Source organism: Arvicanthis niloticus, chromosome 5 (assembly GCF_011762505.2).
Source record: "Arvicanthis niloticus isolate mArvNil1 chromosome 5, mArvNil1.pat.X, whole genome shotgun sequence".
NCBI classification, from domain to species: Eukaryota; Metazoa; Chordata; class Mammalia; order Rodentia; family Muridae; genus Arvicanthis; species Arvicanthis niloticus.
In genome coordinates this window covers 14,011,550-14,035,790 of record NC_047662.1, presented here as the reverse complement: position 1 = coordinate 14,035,790, position 24,241 = coordinate 14,011,550, and the positions used below count along the sequence as shown (strand labels likewise).

Sequence of the window (24,241 nt, the reverse complement as noted above, 5' to 3'; positions counted from 1 at the left end):
TCCTCGTGCCTCTGTTTACACTACTGGAAGGGCCGCTGAGGATGCAGGATGCCAAGCCCCATTTCACCCTGGTGCAAGCAACTGAAGGTGCAGATAGCCCCTGGATTCTCCATGCAAGCCTATGAGAAATACTAGTCTTACCGTCTTTTTTCTCCTCCTCCTCCCCTCTCCCTCCTCTCCCTCTTTCCCCTCCTTTCTTCCCCCTTCTCCTGTTCCTGCCCCTTCCCTTCCTCCCACCCATCTTTCTCTCTTTTATTTCTTTTTTTTTTTTTTTTGCCTTTTATTGTTATTTTATTTATTTATTTATTTTGAGTCTCAAATACCTCAAAGTCACTATGAAGTTAAGGACAATCTTAAATCTCGGATCCTCCTGCCTCACAAGCTCTGGGATTGCAGATCTGCACCGCCCTACTCGGTTTTATCTGGTGCTGGGGATTGAACCCAGAGCTTCGTGCGTGCGTGCTAGGCTCTACCAACTGAGTCACATCCCCGCTCCCACTAGCCCCCCCCCCCCAGCCCCTGCTTTCTTTAAAAATATTCTATCTATATGTATATCTAGATCGATTTGATTTTTATATTTCTGGAGGAGGCAGTGCACATGTGTGCCATGGGACCTGTGCAGAGGCTGAAGGATTTGCTTCTCTCCTTCTACTGTGTCCTTTCCAGCTTGTCAGGCTTGGAGGTTACTGTCTCCACACACTGGGCCACCTTGTTGGTCGCCTGCATGCCTTTCTTAATTAAAAGCTTGAGATGTAAGACTAGAGTGAGGTTCCTCCTGCCTCAGGGTCTTCCTGGTGGCACTACACACACACACACACACACACACACACACACACACACACACACACACACGTAGATCTGGGCTCACTCTCCTAACTGTTGCTGATGTTGGAGGTCAGAACCTCCCAAGGGGGTAAATGATACAGCAGTGAACGATGTCATCAGGTGCCAAGGGTGCCAGCGTAGGATGCCCTCTCGTACGTGAGGAAACTGAGGCAAGAGGTGCCTGGAACTCTGGGACTCTGGGATGAGGAGTCGAGTTTGATCAGCTGCCCCACATACTGGTGAGATCCCATCTCTTCTCCTGGGGCCTATTTCCTCAGGTCTAGAAAATGTGGCCAGTCACCCACTCAGCAGAGATAATGTCTGTGGCGGCTCAGAAGTGCTGAGTAAGAGGTTCTTCCCTCCTCCTGCTTTCGCCCCTCCAGGGCAGGGCAGGGACCAGGATCCTCTTCCTAGGGTCCCATCTGCGCCCATTGGAGGCTGACATTTGGAGCCTATGACTGTCCCTCTGTGGTGGCTTGCTGTCTGGGGAGGACATTCTCCAAAGCAGTCAGGGCCCAGGACAGCTTGTTTCCAGCAAATGGCTGGGTTGTGGACTCAGCTTTGGGTAAGAACCAGAATTCTTGATAAAGTCCCAGACAACCCCCTGCCTGTGGGGGATGGGTGGAGAGAGAGTGGGTAAGCCTCCTCAGGAGGGTGCTGGCACTTTGTGCTGGGGACCTGATGAGCCTGGTGCTAAAATGTCTATCAAAGGGTATAGTCTGAGGTCACGGCAAGTGTTGTAAGATGAGAAGAATGTTTCCAAGCTCTGAAGATCGGACCACCAAGTCTGGGTAACCAGAATCAGGGCTACAGGATTGCATTGACCTATGTCCTGGACCCCAGCACGTTGGAGCATCGTCCCCCTTCTGCTAGCAGGAGCCAGCCTCCCTACCTCTTCCCATCCTCCCCAAGGGATGCAGCAGATGGAAGATAAAGCCAAGGGAAGAGGAGAGGAAGAGGCAGGTCCCTCCTAGATAGTATCTCAAGCAGGCAGCAGGGCTGGGAGTGTCCATGGACCAAGGATTCTGTTGAATCAGCTGCTGCCTGGCACTCACCTGCCTCAGCTCAGGAGGCTGCTCAGCTGACAGAGGCTGCCTGAGGCCTGCTGGCACCGAGCCTAGGGACCTGTGGTAGGGTGTGGAGATCAGGGAAACAGGGCCCCCTCATTTTCTTCTCTCTCTGTAGGCCCAGGTGCAAATGAGGCAACCATTTAAATAATGCACAACGATGTTTTTATTGATGAGAACGAGGGTGGCCAGTCAGCCTGAGCAGCAACTCTAGAGCCCCCCTCACGCGGCCTGAAGACTTGCTCCCATGCTCGATGGCCAGGACTCTGTAGTCTCCTCTCTTCAGAGGCCAGGCCCTGCTCCCAACCCTTCTCTTCCTCCTTTATCTTCTTCTTCTCCTTCTCCGTGGCTCAGCCTCAGCCGGGCCATGATCATAGAGGAGGGTGTTGGTGCAGGGAGCCTACAAATGGGGTTCCAGTTCCACAGAACCTTCTGGAAAGGGGGAAGAGCCAATGCCTACCTGGCCATGCCTAGCCTACAGTTCCACGGAAATCTTCACTAATTGAGTGTCCAGTGGTTACGAAGTGACAGGAGCTGCCTCAAGTCTGGGGTGGACCAGAAGCTACTAAAAACATAAAGACAGAATCCAGCAGCCTGTGGTGGCTCCTTGGCAGGCCTCTGCCAGTCATGCCTTGCAGCCGGGGGCTGCCTGCCTGCTTGTCTACACACGTCTCTGTGACCTCACACCGAGCTAATAGCCTCCAGGCTAGCTGTCTGTCTTACTGTGGAAGGGGGACACAAGCCTGCCGTGGAGTTTACTGGGGCAGTATAAGTGTTGTGTAGGGTGTAGGGTCCCGGGCTGCTGGGGGACTGTGGGCCCTCCCTTCCCACTGCCTGCAGCAGGTTAGGGAGTAATTAGAGACTATTAGAGGAAATTAGGCCTCAACTCCAGATGTAACTTGATGGCCTACCCCACCCTCTCCTCATACCTTGGGCCCCACCCCTTCACATCTGGACTAGCACCCTTCAAGTTCAGGGACCCCAAACACCCAGCCACGAGTCTCAGGCTTTCAGGTTTCCCCACCCCAAGATGGGCAACCTCTCTGCCTTCCTGGTCTGACCTTCCTGCCCACCCCTCCCCACTGCCACCCACGCTTGCAGACTTCCGAGGGCCTCCCTATGCCCCGCAGCGTCTTCCAACAGGAAGCACCAGGGTTCATAATTAAAGGCTGCCCCGACAGGTAACAAGCATCCTGCAGAGGTCGGGCTGGATGGAGTTGGGCATTAGAGGGGCTTTTGTGCCTGCCCGATTTTAAGGACGGACTTTCCTGCCCTTGCTTGTCTACATTGAGCTGACAGGTGCCAGAGGGCGATGGCCTGAGGTCCTTTAAGGAAAAGGACACCCCAAATCTTCCTTTTCATGACGCAATCCAAGAGTCATATGAAACCACTCTTGCCCCAGGGTCCTGGCATGGTGGGCATTTCTGAACCAGCTCCAGAATTACTTTTCTCAGGCTCCAGAGAGGTGTCCAGAGGGGGGAGGGGTGAAAATAGATCAAATGGGCGTGGCCACATAGGCCACGGCTTGAACAGGCTCCGCTTCCTACCTTGACCCTCTGGGGGGCTCTGGCTGGGAAAGGGAGAAGGAAAAGTGGCGATAGTTTCCTGGGCAGAACAGGCGACTCCAGAAACGAAGTGTGTTGTCCTCCTGGAGCCCAGCTGACCACAGTAGACAGCCCGCTTTCAGGCTCCAGGAGGGTGGAGGCTGGTTTGAGATCCTTGCCCTTGCCCTGGGACTCCCATCAGCTAGGAAGCAAGGGTGGTGGTCGGGCAGGCTCAGGGCACGGAGTTCCACCACCTAAAGGTAAAAGGTTTCCTCCGCACATTTGTGCCACAGTGGATCTCTCCGAGCAGCTGGTGGTAAAAGAGAAAATCGTCGATAAAGACGCAGCGCAGACCCAGCGGCTCCAGCAGGGAGCGCACCTTCTCCTCCAGGCAGCAGCGACCATTGATGATGGGCCCGAAAGGCTTAGGGATGCCCAGGTACTTCCCGAGGACCACCATGTTGACCTGCAAGAGAGAGGAAGAAGTGCCCCAGTGGCCGCGGATGCACCGCACCTCTGGGCTCCCTCTGGGCTCTGGCTCTGCTGATCCATCCTCGCCAGAAGCAGGGATTGGTCAGGAACTAGGGTCTAAGATGGGGGTGGGGTATGTGCCCATTATAATTTGGGAGTCATAAGCAAGAAGATGGTGAGTCTGAGGCCAGCCTGAGCTACATAAATAAAACGTATCTTAAAAAAAAATGTAAGAGGTGGGGAGGGCTTGCTGGGTGTGTAGCTCAGTGGTAGAGCCGTTCCTGACTTACCACCCAGGGCTTGGTCAGACTCCTTCCTGTACTTTCTTCCATCTCTTGTTACATTGTAACAAGTTTGTTACAACTAGAGATTAAGTAGGCTAAATACCCTCACTGTTAGGTCTCAAACTCGGGACAAATGGTCAACTGAGGTGCCTATTTAACCTATCAAAGCCGGTCTAGCCGCCAGGTTCTCTCAGCATCCCTTAGTCCCTACCTGTTACAGGGTCCTCCTGGCTGGCATACCCCACCCCCTACCCTGAACCCTTCAGCCCAGGGGCTAGGCTGCCCTTCCCTTAATAATCCAGCCATTTTGGTTACCCAGCCCCCTTTTTCGTCTACTCTTTATTTTTCTGCCTCTCCCCTCCCCCCTCCTCCTTCTTCTCACGTGACTCAGCTCACTCCTCTCCCAGATGTCCAAAGCAAAAAACCCCTTCTTTATCTCCACCATATCTAAGAGCAGTCATATCCTCCCCTCTGTGAGTGTGTGTGTGTGTGTGCGCGCGTTTTCTTTCACTCACAGTTTGCCTGACTGTTTGGAATGGTCCTGCTAGTCTTCAACCCTTACTGAGAATCCGTGTACTCCAGAAACATCGTCCCTAAATCTCACAGCCCACCCCCACTCTGAGGTTGTGGTTCAGACAAGTTAAAGTAACATTACCAAGGTCACATAAGTTTGCTGCCCACTCCATAGGCTGGAGTATACACTGCTGGGGAGGGGGGTGGATTTGCAGGGAGTCCAAGGGCAGGGAGAGGAATAAGAAGCCATGCTTATTGCCACAGTTAGGACTCTGCTCCCAGAGTTAAGAGTTCAAGGCCAGCCTGGTCTACAAAGTGAGTTGCTGTTACACAGAGTGACCTTGTCTGGGGGTGGGGCTGGGGGTGGGGGAGTCACAGCCCGACATCATGGGCTTTAATCTCAGCCATGCCCAAAGGTCCTTCAGTGTCCAGACGCAAGCAGCTATTAGCACATGTGGCTATGTAGGTTAAGATTACTTCCTGTTTCCAGTTGTTACCTGAAAGTCACATGTCATCCCCATGGCTTAGAGAACGTTGTGTTACACTACAGACTGCCAGAGAGCTCACCCCAGCAGGGAAAGCTAGAGCAGAGGGCACAGCTTCAAGCAGTGCTGAGCAACAAGGAAGGATTTCACCCCCCTGGCACTCTTGGTTGTGACAGGAGGCCAGAGATGCAGTTAAACACCTTGCGGTGCCCAGCCTCAAGAGGCACAGGGGAAAAACTCCTGTTTCTGAGGAACAGTGTCTTGCCAGCCTGGAGGCTGGATTTCAGGGACAGCCAAGAACCTAGGTACCCCCTCACTCCAGTCTGAACACCCCTCTCCTAACTTGGTATTACTCTGGTCTTGTCCCAAGAGAAGTGCCCAAGTAAAAGGCACAATAGAAAAGGGACGGTCACTTCCCACTCCAGAGCCCACTTTTCTTTGAGATTCTCACCACAAATCCTTTCCCAGCAGGAAATGGGGCTGGCTGCTTTGATAACATCACTCAGACCCCACCCAACTGAGGGCTCTTGGCCTCCACGGCCTGTCAGCTGCCTAATGGTTACTGTGTGTTCTGCCTGCCTGGAAGCCCTACACAGAAGCCCCTTGAGGGAGGCACAAGTGTAAGAACTAAACAAGCCAGTGAGCTTCCGGACAGAAGGCAGAAACATCCATGTCTACCTTTCCATTTAGAAAATGAAAGCTGCTTTGGGTGGGGCTGGCCTCCCCACTGTGGGGTGTCTACACCCCTCCCAGCTGCTGCCCACTGGGTGCCAAAGACACCAGCTCACTGCGGCCATCGGCCATCGGAGACGCCCAGGATACACAAACGCCCCGCTTAGGAACTGTGACCCCGCTGCCTCTGTATCTGCGGTCCTCGGTCCTCGTACCCACACGCCAGGGACCCTCACCATGTCAGGAAAGAAGGCTTCTGCGTAGGCTCCCTTCAGGAAGAAGAGCTGAGGAATGTCCACGATGTCGCTCTCGGAGAGGCCCAGCTCCCGCTTTAGCACCTCGCGGTTCCAGTCAATGCATTCCTGCGGAAGGGGGAAACCACGGGTCAATCCAGAGGCGTCTCAGTGCGCTGTGCCTGCCTGCCTGCAGCCCTGAGTCCTGTGGGCGCCTCTCAGCCTTTCAGTGGCTTTGTGCGCAGATGATGCCCGAATTGGGGAAACTGAGTCTCAAGGCAGCTCGCCTAACCGCACAGAGCTCGGAAAAGTTGAAGTGTGGTTCTGAATGACCCTGTCACTTGGTTACAATTTTTAAAAATTATTTTTTTATTTTTACATGTATGGGTGTTTTGCCTGCCTGGGTGCCTGCTTGTGTGCTGTGTGCCTGCCTGGTGCCAACGGAGGCCAAAAGAGGGCGCCAACTATCTTGGAACTGAAGTTACAGATGGCAGTGATGTCGGTGCTGGGAACTGAACCTCAGTCTTCTGGAGGAGCAGCCAGTGCTGTTAACTGCTAACTCTACTCTTTAGCCTTCGGTTACATTTTTAAATTGTGGTGTGTGCATGCAAACGTGCATGTGTCTATAGGTATATATGGATGTGTCTATAGGTATATGTGGATGTGTCTATAGGTATATATATGGATGTGTCTATAGGTATATGGGATTCCTGCATGTGTCTACAGGTATATGTGGATTCCTGGAATCAAACTTCACTCACCAGGCTTGGCAGCAGGAGCCTCTACCTGCTGAGCCACTTTGAGGAGCCCCTGTCATTTTAATTTTTTAAAAAAGATTTATTTATTTATTGTATGTATGAGTACACTGTAGTTATCTTCAGACACACCAGGAGAGGGCATCAGATCCCATTACAGATGGTTGTGAGCCACCATGTGGTTGCTGGGAATTGAACTGAGGACCTCTAGAAGACCAGCCAGTGCTCTTTGTTTTGTTGTTTTTTCGGTTTTTTTTGTTTTGTTTTGTTTTGTTTTGTTTTGTTTTGTTTTGTTTTTTCGAGACAGGGTTTCTCTGTGTAGCCCTGGCTGTCCTGGAACTCACTCTGTAGACCAGGCTGGCCTCGAACTCAGAAATCCGCCTGTCTCTGCCTCCCAAGTGCTGGGATTAAAGGCGTGCGCCACCACCACCCGGTGCAGCCAGTGCTCTTAACCACTGAGCCATCTCTCCAGTCCAGCCCCTGTCATTTTAACATACTGTCCCAACCATCTAGATAAAGTCCCTGGCTTGGTGCAAAAGGGCCAAGGGAACTCCTCCCTTCACTGGGCCCAGCATCAGACACGGCAGGCAGCATCTTTGGTCAGCCATATCCCTTCCCAGACCTGTGCCACTGGGTCTCTGCACAGGGTCCCTCAGAACCCCGTGCCACTGCCTCTCACATTTGCACTTCCGGAGTGAGGGCTTGGTCTCACTTCTGTGGAAATGACCTGCACCCACAGTGCTAGGCAACCCCAGGTACCTGCTATGGCCTGAGGGTGGTCAGCCTGTCCCCAAGTCCACCAGTCTCTGAGGACTAGGCTCATTCCCACACCCTCAGAAATCTGCAGGTCAGGCCACACAGGCTGGACATTGCCACCACCCAGCCTCTGTCCTGCCTCACCTGCACATGCGCACTGTCCCTCCTGAGGTGCCTGTCAGCTAAGATGTCATTGATGCTTCTCTTTGCCTTATGCTTGAGGCCTGTGAAGGACAGACTGGGTGAGTTCAGGGGCACAGACAGACTGTGTGTTCAGGGGCACAGACAGACTGTGTGTTCAGGGACACAGACAGACTGTGTGTTCAGGGACACAGACAGACTGTGCATGGCTCAGGGACATTTCCTGGAGACCCCCAAGCCTGAAAAAGTCACAGTGCAGGCCAGCCACTCTGACAGGAGTAGGTTGGGGAAAGAGAAAAGCCAGGCACTGAGGGGCTGCTTCCAGCTGCAGCAAAGACCTGGTGAAGACTCAGAAATGGTGGGGAAAGGCCCCAGGGCTCCTCACAGCTCCCAATCCTGACCTCCTACACCTGTGGAAAGCCAGCTTAATTCCTTGATCTTTAAAATCATCCTAGGATCCGGGGGGGGGGGTGTTTATCATTTTCAATGAAGGGGGGGAACCGAGGTCCTAAGAGGCAAGAGCACACCGTCGGTTGACCCCACCTCTAGCTAGGGTTGAGCCCACTTGAACCCAGGTGGGACCCATGCATCATTCCCAAAGTCCAGCCTAGGAACTACACTTGCATCAGAGGATCCGGGGAGACATTCTGGCTCCTTCATTCCCCTCCTTGCCCCAGGGCAGCAGTAGGAGTATGCCCAAGGATGGTGAAGGAAGGACAGGGTCCCCGTGAGGTGACAGGTGACACAACCTCAGGCACTCACCATCAAACTGCTGGGCCTCCCCATAGCCCTCCTTCTTCTTTTCCTGGAACAGCTGGAGGCAGGCACTAGGGCTGGCCAGGAGTAGCCGGAAGCCCTGCCACACAGGGGGGACAAATGGTTCAAAGCATGGATCCATTAGAAGCCAGAGACCTCCAAGGACAGTTCAGGAGCCTGATGTTCGCTGGACTCTGTTCTCCAGACCCTGTTCACCCCACCCACCACTCCCATGGTCACCACCTGCTGACCTTTCCCCACACTGGTCTCCCTACTGGGAACCCTGCTCACTTTGCCTCCCACCTAATCCAGGGGTGTCCTTGCTCCATCTAGTCACTGTTCTTCCCCTATCAGAGCTCTCACCACGCTGGGCCAGAATCACCGCCCGGTCACCATGGTTACTTATGTCCATGATGTCCGAGGGCCACTTTCTTCCTAAGCACTCTCTACAAGACGGTGGGACTCTTGGTCAGTGTAGAAACCAGAGCTCATATCTGTTTACAATCCTCCCCAGCCAGCCTAAAATTTTATGAACCTGAGTGAGGGCAGAACCCTTCTGAGCCTCAGTTTTCTTACCTGTAAAATGGAGTCAATAAAAAGGCCTGTTAGAGGGTTACATGGCTAAATGTGTGTGAGAGTCTGGCAGATAGTGCTTGAGTCATTTTTCCAACTCTTGCCTGACTCCTGGAGTGGTCTGGGTCTGAAAAGACCAGCAGGAAGCACACAGGCATTTGACTCCTCCAGGAAGCACTCCCTGATTAACAGGACCTAAGCCCCACACATGCTAGCCCCATAAGACTGAGCTGGTGGCAGTCTCCTGTCCTGAGCCACCCCATTAGGCCAGATGGGGCACAGGTGACTCAATTGGAAGTCTGTGGGGGTAGTGAAGCAGGAGTCATACCTTTTGGTCAGAGGTGGGCACGAAGCTCAGAAACTCATCCACGTGGCCCACAGAAAGCCAATCGGAGTAGAGTTCCACAGGAGCCTGCACCTGCTGGGCCTGCAGGAAGTCACGTACCACCTTGGCCATCCGCCGCCCGCTGGACCTGGTGGGAAGAGACACTCAGTCAGATTCCTTGTGTTCTCAACACCTTCTGAGTGGGTCCTCTTTACCAGAGGGGAAACTGAGGCTTAGAGAGCTAAGATGACGGCAGTCTTGGCCACACTGAGCCAAGGTGACACCATCTTGGCCACAGTGCTGAGAAAGGTCAGGGCCACAGACCACCATCCTAGGCCCGGAGATTTGAAGCCAAAGCTGAGGAACAGAGAGTGAGAGGACATCCCAAGAGAAGAGAGGTGGGCACCACAAATCAGGGGACAGGTGGGGCATGGCAAATGCAAGCCTGGCCAGGGTCAGGGGTCAGGTTTGGCAACAGGGTGGACTTGTTTGAGTAAGGCCTTCTGAGCCCAGCCAACCATAGCTGTAGGAGTAAAAGACCAATCTTAATCATTTCAGAATGTTAGAGTCACACACTGCCTGGGACATTTGGGGTTCCCCACTGCCCAACCCCTAGAAGCTCCTGAGAGGAGATCTAGCATTTCCTAACCCCCTTTTACCCAGGAGGACACAGTAGGAACCCCTGATTGGACCTCCCCATGTAGCTGAGGGTGGCTTTGAACACTTGCTTCTAGCTCCCAAGTGCTGGGATTAAAACTGGTTAACACAGTGCTGGGGGTTCAGGCATGTTACTAACTGAGCTATATCCCCAGACTTGGACTTCAAATCGCTGGCCTTGAAACCCTTAAGCCTCGACCCTAACCTTTCTCAGCTGTGTGGCCCAGGCTGTCTTCTTGGCTCTCTCAGCCTTGGTTTCCCCTTTGGAAAGTGGACCCACTCGAAGGGTTATTTTATATAAATAAAAAGATCCTGCTCCCAACAGACTGTCCCCCTGATGGCCACACCACCCACAAGCTCTCAGACCTGCTTCCTGTGGGGAGGCTCTGCCTGGCAGCCAATGGGAGCCTTCCTCTCTGGGTGGCCAGTGGCCTGTCCCTCACCTTGATGCCCACTGAAAGCTTCATTCCTTATGATCCACCCAGAGGGAAGGGAGGCTTCCAAACCTCCCTTTTCCAGATGGCCTCACTCACTTCCAGAAACTGCCTGGCCTCTGCCTAGCTCCTCCTGACTTCCCCATGGCCAGCGCACTGTCTACCTGACCCCACTCTGGCCTGACCCTCTCCGCTCTACTCATTCTGGTCTCCTGCTGTTTCTTGAACTTACTAGACACATTCCTGCCCCGGGACCTTGGCACCTACTCTGCCCTCCAATTAGAGTCACAAACCTCTCCCCATGGTTTTCCTCTTGCCTCTCCTGGGGGTAACTCAAATCTTGTCATCTTTCTCTGAGGTTTGGACAAATGGAAGCTGTGTCCCAACTTCCTTTATAGCTTCATTTTTCTCTGTGGCACTGGTTACCACCTGGGATAGTTTTTGCCTGGGTCTCACCCTCTATTGAGGTGCACATCCTCCCAGGGCCAGGGCCTAGGGGTCTAAGCTGTTGTCTACTGAAGTCCTTACCCCCTCATATAATATCTGCCTCAGAAACACTGGTGAATGATGCAAACCCAAAAGAATGGTGGAGCGACCATGTTACAGATAGTTCCCCGTCTAGAGGCTTCAGAGGCATCTCAGCTAGTGCGGTGCTTGCCAATCATGCATGAGGTCCTGGGTTCGATCCCTGGTACTGCATAGACAGGGTGTGGTGGCAAACAACTGTCATTGTAGCATCTGAGAGGCAGAGGCCACGGTAGAGGCAGGGGGATCCTTGGCTGTATTTTGAGTTTGACATCAGCTAGGGCTACATGAGACTCTGCCTCAAAATACTAAAAAACAAAACAAAACAAAACAAAACAAAAAAACAAAAAAACACCAAAAAAAACAACCCCCCCAAAAAAACCCAAAAAACCCCAAAAACCCAAAAGTCCATAGTTTAAAGTGACTGGAGCTTGGCACACACAAGCTGGGGGGTGGGGGGGGGGAGTGCAAATGAAGAGTCCGCTTGGAATTGTGGGTAGAAGGCAGGAGCCACGTTCTTGTGTCCGCTGATTTAATATAGCGTGAGCTGGTTTGAAGGCTGTCTTTCAAAACAGTGAGAAACAATTCAGCATGTGCAGAGCCACGCTCCTCCTTGGAACCCTCTCCCACCCTCCTTTCTGGAGGCTGAGGCAAAGAGGAGATGGATGGTCCAGGTCCCAGGAGACAGCAGATTCATCTGGGCATCATAACCAAAGACACCACCAGGGGGCAGGATTGTTCAGTGGTCTGAGCTCCTGAGTGGAGAACCCAAGGCAGCCAAGACAGGCTCTAGTTTGCTGGGTACCTACTGTGAGCTTGGCTTGGGCTCTTACACTTAATACCGCTTTTAGTCCTTGAGATTATCCTAAATCGTGGTGCACGCCTTTAATCCCAGCACTGGGGAGGAGAAGGCAGGCCGATTTCTGAGTTTGAGGCCAGCCTGGTCTACAGAGTGAGTTCCAGGACAGCCAGGGCTACACAGAGAAACCCTGTCTCAAAAAAACCAAACAACCAAAAAAGACTGTCTTGGGATCCACACATAGTATAAAAGTTACCATCTGAGGGTCACCCTGTCCCCTCCCTCACCTTGTGCCTGTGGGTCCCTCCTTTCTTTCTCCCTCAGCTTCAGCCCCTGCCCACTGGCCTCCTCCCATCACTCTAAACCCTCTGGCAAGCTCCTACCTCAGGGCAGCAAGCCAACTACCAACTTCTACACTGGGGCCCACAGAGGACACCTGGATTCTGACTGTATCACTAATCCTGTGTGGCTCTAAACAGGTAGCTGTCCCTCTCTGAGCACCAGGGTCTCATCTGTCCACTAAGGGTCTTATTCCTGCTTCTTAACAGTCCAGAGGCTGATGTACCGCTCCTCGGTGGGCCACAACCAAAAGGCTCCTGGAGACTCTGCCTCCCTTGGAGTCTTTCACATAAACCCAAAGGGTCCAGTACGAGTCTCTGCAGCTTGAGGGGGGAGGGGAAAGCTCCTGACTGGGACAGGTATGCCCACTCCATCCCCACCCCAACTGTGTGCTCCTGACTGGGAAATGTATGCCCACTCCACCCTCCACCCCAACAAACACACACAGAAGCCAGAAGCCAACATCAGGTGTTCATCTCCCCACCTTATTTTGGGGGACAGGGTCTCTCACTGAACTTGGGCTTACTGTTCCAGCTAGGTTGGCTGCCCTGTGAGCCCCAGGGATCCTCTTGTCTCTGCCCCTCCCACCAGTGCAGGGATTACAGATACAGGCTGTTATGCTGAGGACCCAAACCCAGACCTTCACACTTGCAAAGCAGGGATCTTGCCCACTAGGCCATCCGGCCAGCCCCAAGTGAGAGGGCCCATTTTACAGCTGGAGAAAATGAGGCATGGGATAGAAAAGAGATAGTTGATTGCAGGAACTTCCTCTTCTGGATGCTGCTTGTTTGTTTTTGTTTGTTTTGCTCAGTTCTTTCCCTTTTCAGTTTGCAATTTTCACTTAGGTTTTGTTTGGGTTTTTGGTTTTGGAGACACGCGCCTCATTGCAGCCAAGCCTAGCCTTGAACTCGTGACCTTCCTGTTTCAACCTCTTGAGTACTGGGGTTATAGGCTTGTACCAACATGCTCCACAGCCACAACACTCTCACCCGTGCCTGGCGTGTGACCTTAATGTGAATGAACAAACTGACCACTGACCATTTGTTGGACACCACGGTGAGGACTGGCTGAGTGGTACAGCCCACATTCACGGGCATCAGATTCCAGAGACTCACAGCTCCCTCCCTGAAGACCTCCAGGCCTGCGAGCCCAGGCTGTGGTAGGGCCAGCTCCAGCACACTATCTGAGATGGTGTCCAGCAGAGTCACCTGTCTCCAGCCACGCTCAGCCCAGTGCAGCAGGTCCCAGCACCCAGCTTCCTGCCTCCCTTGGAACCAGCAAACCCTTCCTTGTATGATTTTACAGCCCCAGGCTTTCCACCCTAGGCCATGCAACCTTCCCACTGTCAGAGGCCAGCTGGAGCTCAGAGGACACGTTGGGGCACACCCAGGCTCCATACCAAGCTCTACAGATGAAAAGGTTACCCAGGGTCTGTGGTAGAATGGTGCCCCTGTGGGTTTCAAGGCACACACTCCCCTCTGGCTACTTGGGGGCAGGAGGGACCCACTCAGTGTAGTGAGCAGGCATCAGCATCTGTCTACATGTTAACTGAGCCTTAAATAGAGCACCTTGACCTCTGCTCCATCATAACTGGCCAGACTGGGGCCCGCTAAGAGGCTCTGCCATGAGGGTACCCAGCCGGCTACTCGCTCAGTTCCAGCTGCCTATTCTGCCTCCGGACCCTTCCAAGACAGGACAACAGCAACTGGCTTCCTCATGTCTGTCCATGCTTCAGTGGCAGAGGGCATGTCACCTCCCACCTTGGCTGACCTCAGATAGGTTCTCATTACCCCAGGCTGGTGTTTGAATTCTTGAGGTAGCTGAAAATGGCCTTGAATTTCTGCTCTTCCTAGCTCCATCCACCCAAGTGCTGGGGTCACAGTCTGTGCCACCTCTCTTGGATTTCTTACTCCAAGCTGGAGATCTGATGGATTTATTGGGAACTCATGCATGCTGGGTAAACTCTATCAACGGAGCTCAACCCCAGCCTCTGACGTGCTGGTTTAACGTGGCGATTACGCTTATCAGACTCTGGGCCACTAATTTGACCCTGAGACCTTATTATCTTTGGGAGTCATTCCCATGGACTGGAGAGCATCTCCTAGTCTAGACAGTCATTCCCACGGGCTGAGGACCGTCTCTGAGTCTGGACTCTGTGACAGTCATTCCGTGGGCTCTGGAGAGCACCTCCTGGTCCAGAGAGCCACACAGCTGAGTTTACTGAATCCTCCCACACCCGGCATCTTTCCGAGACACTCACTTGGGGAAGCTGCCACCGATGAGGATTCTGCCGAGGGGGTACTCCTTGTTGCCCACCCTCACCGGCGGGCTCACATCCAGGTTGCCGAAGGAATCCAGGCCAGAGGCACCTGCGAACTCGATCTCCCGGGTCACGTATCCAAAGTCAGGACCCTAGAGAGGCACCACCAGAGCCCCCCAGACAAGAGGGTCAGGGAGGAAGGAGCCATGCCTAGCGGAGGGGAAGATACTAGATCCCTGCTCCCTGGCTCTCTGCTGAAAGCCTGTTTCTATCCAAACCTACCAAGCCCCGTTCTCCACTCTGAACAGCTCAAGATCAAGGTGCTGTCCAGAGGAGAGCAGAGTCACCCGGCCCTTCATCAAACAGTGTATGTCTAAGGAACTCATGGATGGATGGATAGTCATGGAAGACAGACCTTAGCAAGGAAAGGCAGGAAGAAGGAAGCACGTAAACGCTAGGAAGATGGCTCCGGAGGTAAAACAAGCACCTGCCACGCAAGTGTGAGGAGCTGAGTCCAATCCCCAGAACCCACAGAAAAGCCTGGGGTACTGGGAGGTGGGGTAGGCGTGTGTGGGACTCTGGGACTTACGGTCAGCTAGCCTAGCCTAAGTGGCAAGTCCCAGGCCAATAAGAGACACTGTCTCACGAATATAAAATGGATGGCTATTGAGGCGTGGCATCCAAGAATGACCTCTGGTCTTCACATGTGTGTATGCGTGTACACACACACACACACAGACACACACAGACACACACACACACACACACAGGCATGTGGGCGCGCGCACAGACACACAGACACAGACACAGACACACACACACACACACAGGCATGTGGGCACGCACAGACACACAGACACAGACACAGACACACAGACACACACACACAGACACACACACACGCAGAGAGAGAGAGAGAGAGAGAGAGAGAGAGAGAGAGAGAGAGAGAGAGAAAGAGAGAGAGAGAACTACACCACACATTAAAACCCATGAGCAGCCGCTCAGGACTCCTGACACACCCATCAGGAAAAGAAGACCTTCAGAAGCCTTCAGAGTGAGCCAAGAAGAAAGAAGCACCGTGAACTCAAAGGGAGCAGAAGCGGAGGGATCACAATGCCAAAAGCCAGGCCCTCTAGTCCCCACAGATGCTCACTCTGCCAGAGACTTGGGGCCCACAAACCAACAAAGACTAGGCCACCTCCGGAGAAAGTGCCAGGCAGGGGCCGGAAGGCACCAGTTAGGATGCGTGCACGGGTGCCCCACTGCCCTCCTGACTTGGGCAAGCTGTTTAACCTCCCCAGCCCTCGGTGTCCTTGGTCCTGAAAACTGGAGGGTAGTGTGAGCTGTACCAACTGCTGCCATCCAGAAACAGGAAGTAGCGCAGTCCCTAGCATGGCATGCTCACAAGGGTACACTGCTCCTCAAAGTCAGGGCTGACATTTCTGTTGACTCCCCACCACTGAGAATAAGCCCCTGACCAAGAACATTACTGTTCTGCCTCTCCCAGAATGCAGCTGTAGTGGGAGTGGTGTCTATTTGCATGCAATTTGCATGTGATATGCATGTGATTTGCATTCTCAGATGGCCCTTCTACCCACTCCCCTGGTTGCTGTCACCGTCCACACCAGTCTGTGGACCCTAAAGTTCCACCAGAGTTCCCAGGAGAGGAGTCACTAAAGGCCTGCCCCCCAACTCCCCCACCCCATCCCTGTGTACTTGGCCACACACCAGGATCTTCTTAAAGGCAAATTCTCTCAAGCCTCTGTTTCGGGGGGAATCAAAGACCACAGGAAAGGATTTGTGAGGGGAGTCAATGTAGCCAAACTCCAATTCATCCTGTGTGAGGAAGAAAAATCTACAGCAGGTCTCCTCAGGGGGTTTCAGGAAAGATGACCCCAGACAAGGACATTACCCATGACCTGGGGAGGACACAGGGGAAAGGGGAGGCCTCCAGGGCTCCATCCAGGAGACCCATCCCAGAGTCAGGGCATCGGGAGGAGGCAGGGGAGATTTGGCTCCAAGTTCTGTGCCAGGTTGCTCTGGCTCCAGCCAGGCAGGCCCATGTCCCCAGGCGTAACTGAGCTCCTGTACCCCAGTCCTCCCTCTCCCACTCACCGTTCTTCTCTGGGTCAGCCTTGTACCCACCTGGATCCAGCGATCATTGTGATTTTCCACCCGGGGACAGACTACAAGTTTGCAGTTGGCCTTCATGGCCAGGTGGGACATGTCCTCCAGGAACTTGTCATTGCGGCCATGAATATCTGTGACGCTGCAAGGACAGTGACCACGGCTGGTACCTGAATCCAGCTGTGCCAGGATTGTGTCCCTGAAGAGCTTCAGATCTATCTCTACCTTGGAAAGGCTGGAAGACTTGGGGGTGGGGAGGGGTCATGTCCTTAGATCACATCAGATGACCAGTGCATGAACATGGAAAAGGCAGGCTGTGGTGCCTGAACCAACCCAGGCAGTCCGGGGTGGCTATGGAGGTGACTCAGGGTTAATGTCACTGATGGAATGTCAGTAAGTGGGCTAGCCTGGTCTTCTCAGAGCAGAGTGATGGTGAAGACTCTGAGCAGACAGGAGGCTGGGATGTTCCTGCTTGGCCACACCTTGCTCAAATTTGCGTCTAGCTCAGTGGGCCTGTCTTCCTTTTCTACCTGTGATATCTCAAGGGTTGACCAGCAGAGGCCACCAGATACTAGGCTACAGTAGAAGGCCCAGGACAGCCAGAATGGGACAGACTCACAGTGGCCCTGTGGCTGGGTCCCTAAGTCCTCAGAAGATGCAGACGTGACCCAAGGATGGTGAGGTCATGTTCCTACAGTCCCTAGCACAAATGCAAGGCTCAGCCTCAACACCCAGGGTCTCAGGTAGCAGAGGCTAGACTTGAGCTCCCAATCTTCCTCCCCTATCTCTCAAATGAAGGATTGCATGCAGGCCTGCACAATCACACCTGGCCCCACTACCCAGACTGTACCAGGCAGGGAGCCGTCAGACTTGAGCTGGTGCTGGTGGCCGTGGCCTGACCTCCACTGCGGTCCTGTCGTGGCTCGGGGCTGCGTGACAGCATCCCTGAATGAGGCTGGTCAACACTGAGGCGGGATTGCTCACTTACTGCTGGGCCTTGGGGCTCACCTGCACACATACAGCTCCAGGGGCGGCTGGGTGTTGGGGGTCATGATCCAGGGTGCCACTCGGAAGGTCACGCTGTCCGTGAAGACTGACACCTCGGAGAGGGGCTGGGGCGAGGAGAGCTCAGTGGTTTTGTGGGTTCCCGGGTGCCCCTCACCTCTCCCTTGACACATCCCTCATATTGAACTTACCCGTGTGTCCACCAGGCTGACGCTGAGAGAGAGCAGCCCTGAGAAATTGGCGTCGGGGAAGGTGAGTCCTTCCACGTAGAACTGGATGTCCCTCTCGCCGGGACGCCGTTCCACCTCATAGGAGTTGTGACGGGGCCCTAGCACCTGTTTGTAGTTGGAGAGGGAGGTCCCACCTAAGGAGAACAGGGTCAGGCCAATGTAGGGACAGGGTTGGGGCTGGCAGGACAGGACAGGAGGACAGGAAACCTGTGACTGGAATCTGGGCCCAAAGCACCCCTGAGGAGCACTGCTTCAGTCAGTTCCCTTTGAACTGTACGATGATACAGAAGCTGTGTGACCTTGGCTCAATGACTCAACCTCTCTGAGCCTCAGGTAAAGTGTATAACACACAAATAGAGAAAAGCATCTGACCCAAAAGGTGATGGGGACCCAAATGTCTGTCTACAGGGCTTATAAACAAAATAGCCAAATAAGGTAATTCATAAGTGGACTATCACACACCCACAAAAAAGCAAGGACCGTGCGTGCCGCACAGTAGATGAACCTCATTGGTGGTGTCAGAAGGTAGTGGGTGTGGCTTCTGATGAGGTTGGGTTTTTATTTGAGGTGATTAAATATACCACCACTGAGCTGCACCCTAGTCCCTTAAAGCTGCAGACTCTGATTAGGAAACTCCAGCAATTCAGCCACGATTTGAAGTCAGGACCTGGATCCCAGCCTCTAAGGTTCCCGCCCCTCACTGCCCTGCTTGGGTGGGGCCACCAGACAGCAAGAGTTCAGTGCAGACTGGTTGGCTTGAGGAGCCAACAAGTCACATGGGAGTGGGGGCAGGGGCAACTTGGTACCTAAGAAACCTGGCTTGGAACTCTCCCTCTACCTCACTTGGCTGTGTGGCAGTGACTGTGTTTGGGCCTCAGTTTCTCCCTCTGTGCAATGGGAGGAACAGTTGGGGCCCCATCCTGGCTGTTCTACCGTTCCCTGATGGAGTAGCCAAGCAGGCCACAGTGAGTTGCTGAAAGGTGACAGACCCAGGGAGCACGGAAGGAGGACAGATGTGACAGGCCCCAGCCACTCACCCCGGGCACAGAAGACTTTCAGTCTTCTGGAATCGGGCAAAGACGCCTTCAAGACCAGCTTGTGGCTCTCAAAAAGCTCATCAGGGCCGCCACAGCTCAGCACCATTGGGGACATGTCCTGCAGGTCTGGGGGAGTGGTGTCTGAGTCAAAGCCCCCCACAACCCAGACCCCCTTTTCCCCTCCCTCCTCACCTCCCATGCCTGCTGTCACTCACCCTCCAGTGACCTCAAATGGCTGGCGTGCAGGTCCTCCCTGGACCCGTGGATATCTCTGTCACAGTTTACCAACAGGATGGCCCCGGAGCCCCTGGAACCCCAGCGCCAGGTTTTCTGTGGCACACAGGAAAGCTTGGGTTAATCTAGCCTGGGGAATTCTGGGAAAGGGACTAGACATGGCCTGGGTAGGCTTAGTGCTTAGCCCAGAAACTTTTATATCCTGGGTTTGCTTAAAGATTTAACGAGGGACCACGGGCACAGGGAGCAGAGCTTTCAGCAAGGCTCAGACCCGGAGACAGCCATCCTTGTGTAGTGAACACCTGCAGGACCGTAGAAGCGACTGTGTCCAGTGCTCACAGCGGGGAAGCAGGGTGATGTCACCACACACAGAAATGGCCACACTTTGGCTCTACCCAAGACCCACTCTGATCTCCATGAAGAAGGGTTCTCCATTCCAGGTTCTCCTGGGCCTAACATTCACCAGGGTCTTGCAGATCCTTCCAGGCTGAGGATCAAGACGCTCTGGGATCATCACTGTCCCCAATACCCTGTGCCTTTTCTCCATTTTGCAAGAATGCAAAGAGAAACTCTGGGAGGGAACCCTCAGGTTGCAGTTGGTGTTCAAACAGTCTCCAGGGCTGTACAGGCCCATTGTTTGCTTCCATGGTGTTCTATGGCATCCTTGCCCACCCCACTGAGCAGATGTCACCCTGTGCCAAGGTCTAAGACATGTTCCCACTGTGGCTCCCAACTACATACCCCCTCAGGCAACCTTGTGCAGTGAATGACCTGCATAGCCATCCGGGTGTCCTGACCCACCTTGTCCAAATGACCTGAGATCCAGGCTGCCTCTCTGGATCTTTCCCTACAAACTGTACCTCCTGCCCCTGTGCAACATGCTTCTTGTGGGATAACTCCATCCTCCTCTACGTTCTTTGTGGCCTAGCTGTAACTGAATGCCATAGCCCTGTCTACCACAAGGAGGCCATTCCATTATTCACCAACCTCTCATGAAGCACCTGCCATGTGGAGAGGCCCAGATCCAACCCCCTGAACAGAAACTATATCAGCAAGCAGAATATGACAGACCAGAGAGGGTGTTTCCCCAATAGTCACACAGCATGTCTGTCACATCAGCCTAAGTTACCGTTCACTTGGGCGAGCTTGGCCATCTTTCCACGGATAGAACAGAACCTGCTCTTTTAGAAGGAGGGCTGTTTGCTGCCAAGATCACCCAGGTATCTGCCTGTCAGCTTCACACTCTCGGGGTATCCAGGGTCTCACCTTGTCACCAGAGCCTCTCTTCACCTTGCCTGTGCGGCCTGTGTCGACATCGAGGGACACATCTGCAAAGGGCAGACAGGTCACCTGTCGCTGTACCTGGGATGGCCCAGCCAGCTTGGCTCCCACCCCAGCTGAGGACCCAGAAGCCCAGGTCTGGAGACTCGACATTCAGGCACCTGTGTGCTGGCCTCGGGGCTCTAGCTAGAGTGACATTGGCAGTAATGATGTTGGAGGGACACAAGTCTCTGCCTTGGCCATGTGCACTGGGTGACTATGCCTTGGGAGACCCTGGGTTTCTATGTCACACACAGGGGACCCTTAACTGTATCCCCTGGGGACCTATGATCAGGGTCCGTTGTCCTCAGAGGATGCTGCTGTAGGCTCTGGGTGAAAGAGGCACATAGCTCTCCATGGTTCTAGGTTGGGTCTTGGGGACCTAGAGATGATGGGACTCCCATGAGGAAGCCACTGTGGATTGAGCTCATAGCGTGACATTTCTAGACAATTGGCCCTGAGCACGGCTGGGTCTCCATCCCTGTGGTCCTGGAGATGTTTGATGCTCCCAAGAGGCTGAGGAGGGGTGAGGCGGGTAGCTGAGGCTTTCCCCTTGAAGGCTCCACAACCTTCAGTCCCCTTCACCACCCACATCCAATAGCTACCGCGCCCACAGCCGCGCAGGAGCAGGACTCACCAACAGCAGTGAGGTAGAGCACGCTGTGGGCCAGGGCAGCAGCCTCCTGTGACTCAAAGTACGATACCTTCACCTGGGGAAGAAAGTCAACCCTAAGAGAAGGCAAGGCAGGGGACAAGGGGGTCACGCCTACAGCCTGGTTTTTAAGCTGGAGGCTCTGGGTGGAGGGGAAGCTACTTGGCACTTGTGACCTGGGTTTGTGACCTGGGGTACAACTTGCCCCAAGCAGTTTAAGGATGAAGGAGGGCTTCAAAGTGGGGCATGGTGACTCCAAGACATTCTGAGGACAGGCAGAGATGGGCTACTGGCCTACTGGCCTAGGCAGTGTGACCTTCCTTGGCATTATTTGGCCCCTGTGAGAGGGAGTAACCAGCCTGGTCCCATAATCACAGTGAGTGCCAGGACTTTTTGCCACCCCAGAGGCTCCCACCCCTCCCCCACTTGCCCCAGGCGACAGGATTCCTTCCAGGGAAGGGTGTCTCAGCCTGCAGTCATGTGCAGAGCCACACACACAGGTCCCAGCTTGCTCCATCACGGAGAAAGTGCGGGGCCGGCGGTTGAGGACCATTCTGTTATGCGACAACGGCTGTGTGTGGGAGACATCGGGGCCAGCTGGGAGCTGACGGTCCAAGGGGACTTGCTGGGTGCATGTGGAGGCTTGGGTGGGTGTGCTGGGGCCCTGTATGAGTGCATACGAGTACGCCCATGCGTGGGGAGTGTGGGGGTCTGGGGGCAACTTCAGGGGGTAAAATAGAGATTGTGGATCTGAAGGGTGACCAGGTGGTTTTGGTGTGCTGTGTGGTGTGCTGTCGGGGGATGTTGGGGGGGGGGTGAGGTGGGTCTGAGTCTCCGTGGAGTTGTGTCAGGAGATGGCTAGGTATGGGATACAAGCTTGTTTACCTTGAGGTCATGTAAGTCCTTACTGACTCTGTCTGCCACCACCACCACGTCCACATTAGCATCCAGGGGCCAGTGGGCCCGGCCTGCGGGCTCTGCCACTGGTGAGGGATCGTAGACCACGTAGATCTTCACCTCAGAGCTCCCGGACACCCCAAAGGTCTTGGCACGTTTGGGCACATCACTGCAGAGAGGGAGCGAGGAAGAGACACTGAAGCAGAGGCTAGGTCTTGGGATGTCAGCTGTTTTGAAGGCACCCCACACCAGTGGGGCTGGAGACCCTGCCTTCAAGTCTCTTTCTGCTTTAGCTACTTGGTCCTTCCTGCTGGTTCATGAAAACGCCAAGCTATCGTATCCCAGCGCCCCCCCCCTCCTGCGGTACATTCATGAGGCTTACATCCCTAGACTTCAGGGCTCTGTTTCAATGCCCCCCTTTTAATAACCCTCCTCAGGAAGTTAGGGTTAACCGTCAACTCAAGAGCATCTAGAATGATCTGGGAGTCAGTGAGATGGCTCAGTGGGTAAAGGTGCTTGCCACCAAGCACCCTGGAGGGATCTGAGTTCAATTCCCCAGACCCAAATGGCAGAGTAAAAGAACCATTCCGGTATGTGCACGGGCACACACAAATACACCTTTTAGCAGGATACATTCATTGATGTGGGAAGACCCCGTCTTAATTGTGGGCGGGGCGGTTTCCTGGGCAGGCTATCCTGGACGGAACAGGAGAGAGGGAGGGCTGAGGAGAAGTGTGCATTCATGACTCTCTTCTGATCCTGGTTGTTTTATCAGTAACGGGAAAAGAAATTAATATCCACCCCCATGCCTCTAGCTAAGGCCGAGTCACCTTCTGCCTGTCCCAGCTTTGTCAACTGTACATGTCACATCGACAGCTGCTCTGTTAGCTCAGTTTCTGAGGGCAGCCAGTTTGCCTAGCTTGCTGCTGGATCCTCAGTGTGTGTTCAGGGCACTCAGGAGATATGTGGGAAGGAAGGAATACAGTCCCTCTTTCTGCCAACCCCCAGGGCTCCCCCGGGTACATCTGCACTGGAATGGAGCCCCACAAAGCAGCTTCTCTCTGTCCACCTGAGGAGCCCCAGACCTCTTGGCTCTGGACAGACAAGGAGTCAATCCACTGGGCCCCTCAGCTGCTGGACCACTTGCTTGGGGTCCTTCCGCAGCCGCAGCCGTAGCTTCAGAAGGAGCAGACTTGGGCTTTGGGGCATCCAGAGTGAAGCCAGCGGGTTCCTGGGGAGATGTATTGTCTATTGACTTGACAAATTCAAGCTGCCTACCCATGTCAGGCACTAGCCTGGGGTCAGATGCCACAAGGCCCTCCTGTCTGAGGAAACATCAGAAGCAGGGGCCACAGGTGTCAGTGTTCAGGGCTCTACCATAGTGTCTCAAGGATGATGAAGTCCCTGAAGGCAGGTCCACTTACAGAGGTGCCCCTGACTACACATACAAAATGAGTGGTCTTTTCTCTTATTCTCCTGGGCCCCTGAGAATCCATCCAAGCAAGCCTCTGAAGAAAATCCTCCCATAGCCCCCTACATAGTCACCCTGTCCCCACCAAGTAACTGTCTTCATTGACCATAGTGATGATGGTCACAATTCTGTCCCACGCTGTGGTTCACCACAGCCCCACTCTACTGATGAGGGGTGGGCCAGACAGAGCACCACAGGCCTCCCCTGACCGCCCTCAGAGCTTCCTCCAGCTGCATTCCTGTTACCATGGAAACTGCACACATTCCCCCCCCACACACACACACCACTTCTTCCAGATGTTCTCATCCTCTGATTTGGAGTCCCGCTGGCCACCAGGGACACACCTGCCCCTACAGTGGCCATACACCTTCTGAAGCCTTATCTCCATAGCTACTGCTGTGCTGACCACATGGCTTCGGGCCCCACGTGTTCCTTGATCCTCACTGTCCCAGACTTGAACCCATCAAATAACCAAGGATGACCTTGAATTCCTGAGTCTTCAGCCCTTGAAGTGAGTTGTCCTGATATCAGCATGCCCAATGTTCTGTCACTCTGACCTTGCCCCAGGTCCAGCTCCCTGGGGACCAGCTCCCAGCCCTGTGCAGTCTGCTGTTACCATGTTTTCTTAGTCTTTTGATGACCCCAGTACCCTTGCATCTCCTTACGCCCACCCGTGCTTCCGATGTGTCTGCCTGCACCTGGCCCCAGGCTTCTCTCTGGGGTCCCACACACTGTGACATCACTAAAGAGCCACCTGCTGTGAACAGCCCTCCCAGGACCTTCCCTGAGTCCCAGCACTCCCACACCAGGCCTCAATCCCCTGGGCCTTCTGCACTTGGCCCTCTCAGCCTTCG

General features: G+C 54.0%; 1 protein-coding gene across 1 annotated transcript in view; it reads right to left on the bottom strand.

Annotated features, from left to right (window-relative positions):
* Positions 1-2,042: 2,042 nt before the first annotated feature.
* Positions 2,043-24,241, bottom strand: part of Padi1 (peptidyl arginine deiminase 1) — a 33,873-nt gene continuing 11,674 nt past the window's right edge. The window contains exons 2-16 of the mRNA XM_034504102.2: positions 21,905-22,085; positions 21,005-21,077; positions 20,314-20,375; positions 19,029-19,143; positions 18,814-18,939; positions 17,738-17,910; positions 17,550-17,653; positions 16,560-16,683; positions 16,143-16,250; positions 14,415-14,566; positions 9,404-9,548; positions 8,509-8,602; positions 7,750-7,829; positions 6,098-6,223; positions 2,043-3,902 (exon numbers count right to left, since the gene is read on the bottom strand). Of these exons, the coding sequence (XP_034359993.1) occupies positions 3,669-3,902; positions 6,098-6,223; positions 7,750-7,829; positions 8,509-8,602; positions 9,404-9,548; positions 14,415-14,566; positions 16,143-16,250; positions 16,560-16,683; positions 17,550-17,653; positions 17,738-17,910; positions 18,814-18,939; positions 19,029-19,143; positions 20,314-20,375; positions 21,005-21,077; positions 21,905-22,085 (1,897 nt within the window). The 3' untranslated portion in view covers positions 2,043-3,668. The remainder of the gene's footprint in view (positions 3,903-6,097; positions 6,224-7,749; positions 7,830-8,508; positions 8,603-9,403; positions 9,549-14,414; positions 14,567-16,142; positions 16,251-16,559; positions 16,684-17,549; positions 17,654-17,737; positions 17,911-18,813; positions 18,940-19,028; positions 19,144-20,313; positions 20,376-21,004; positions 21,078-21,904; positions 22,086-24,241) is intronic.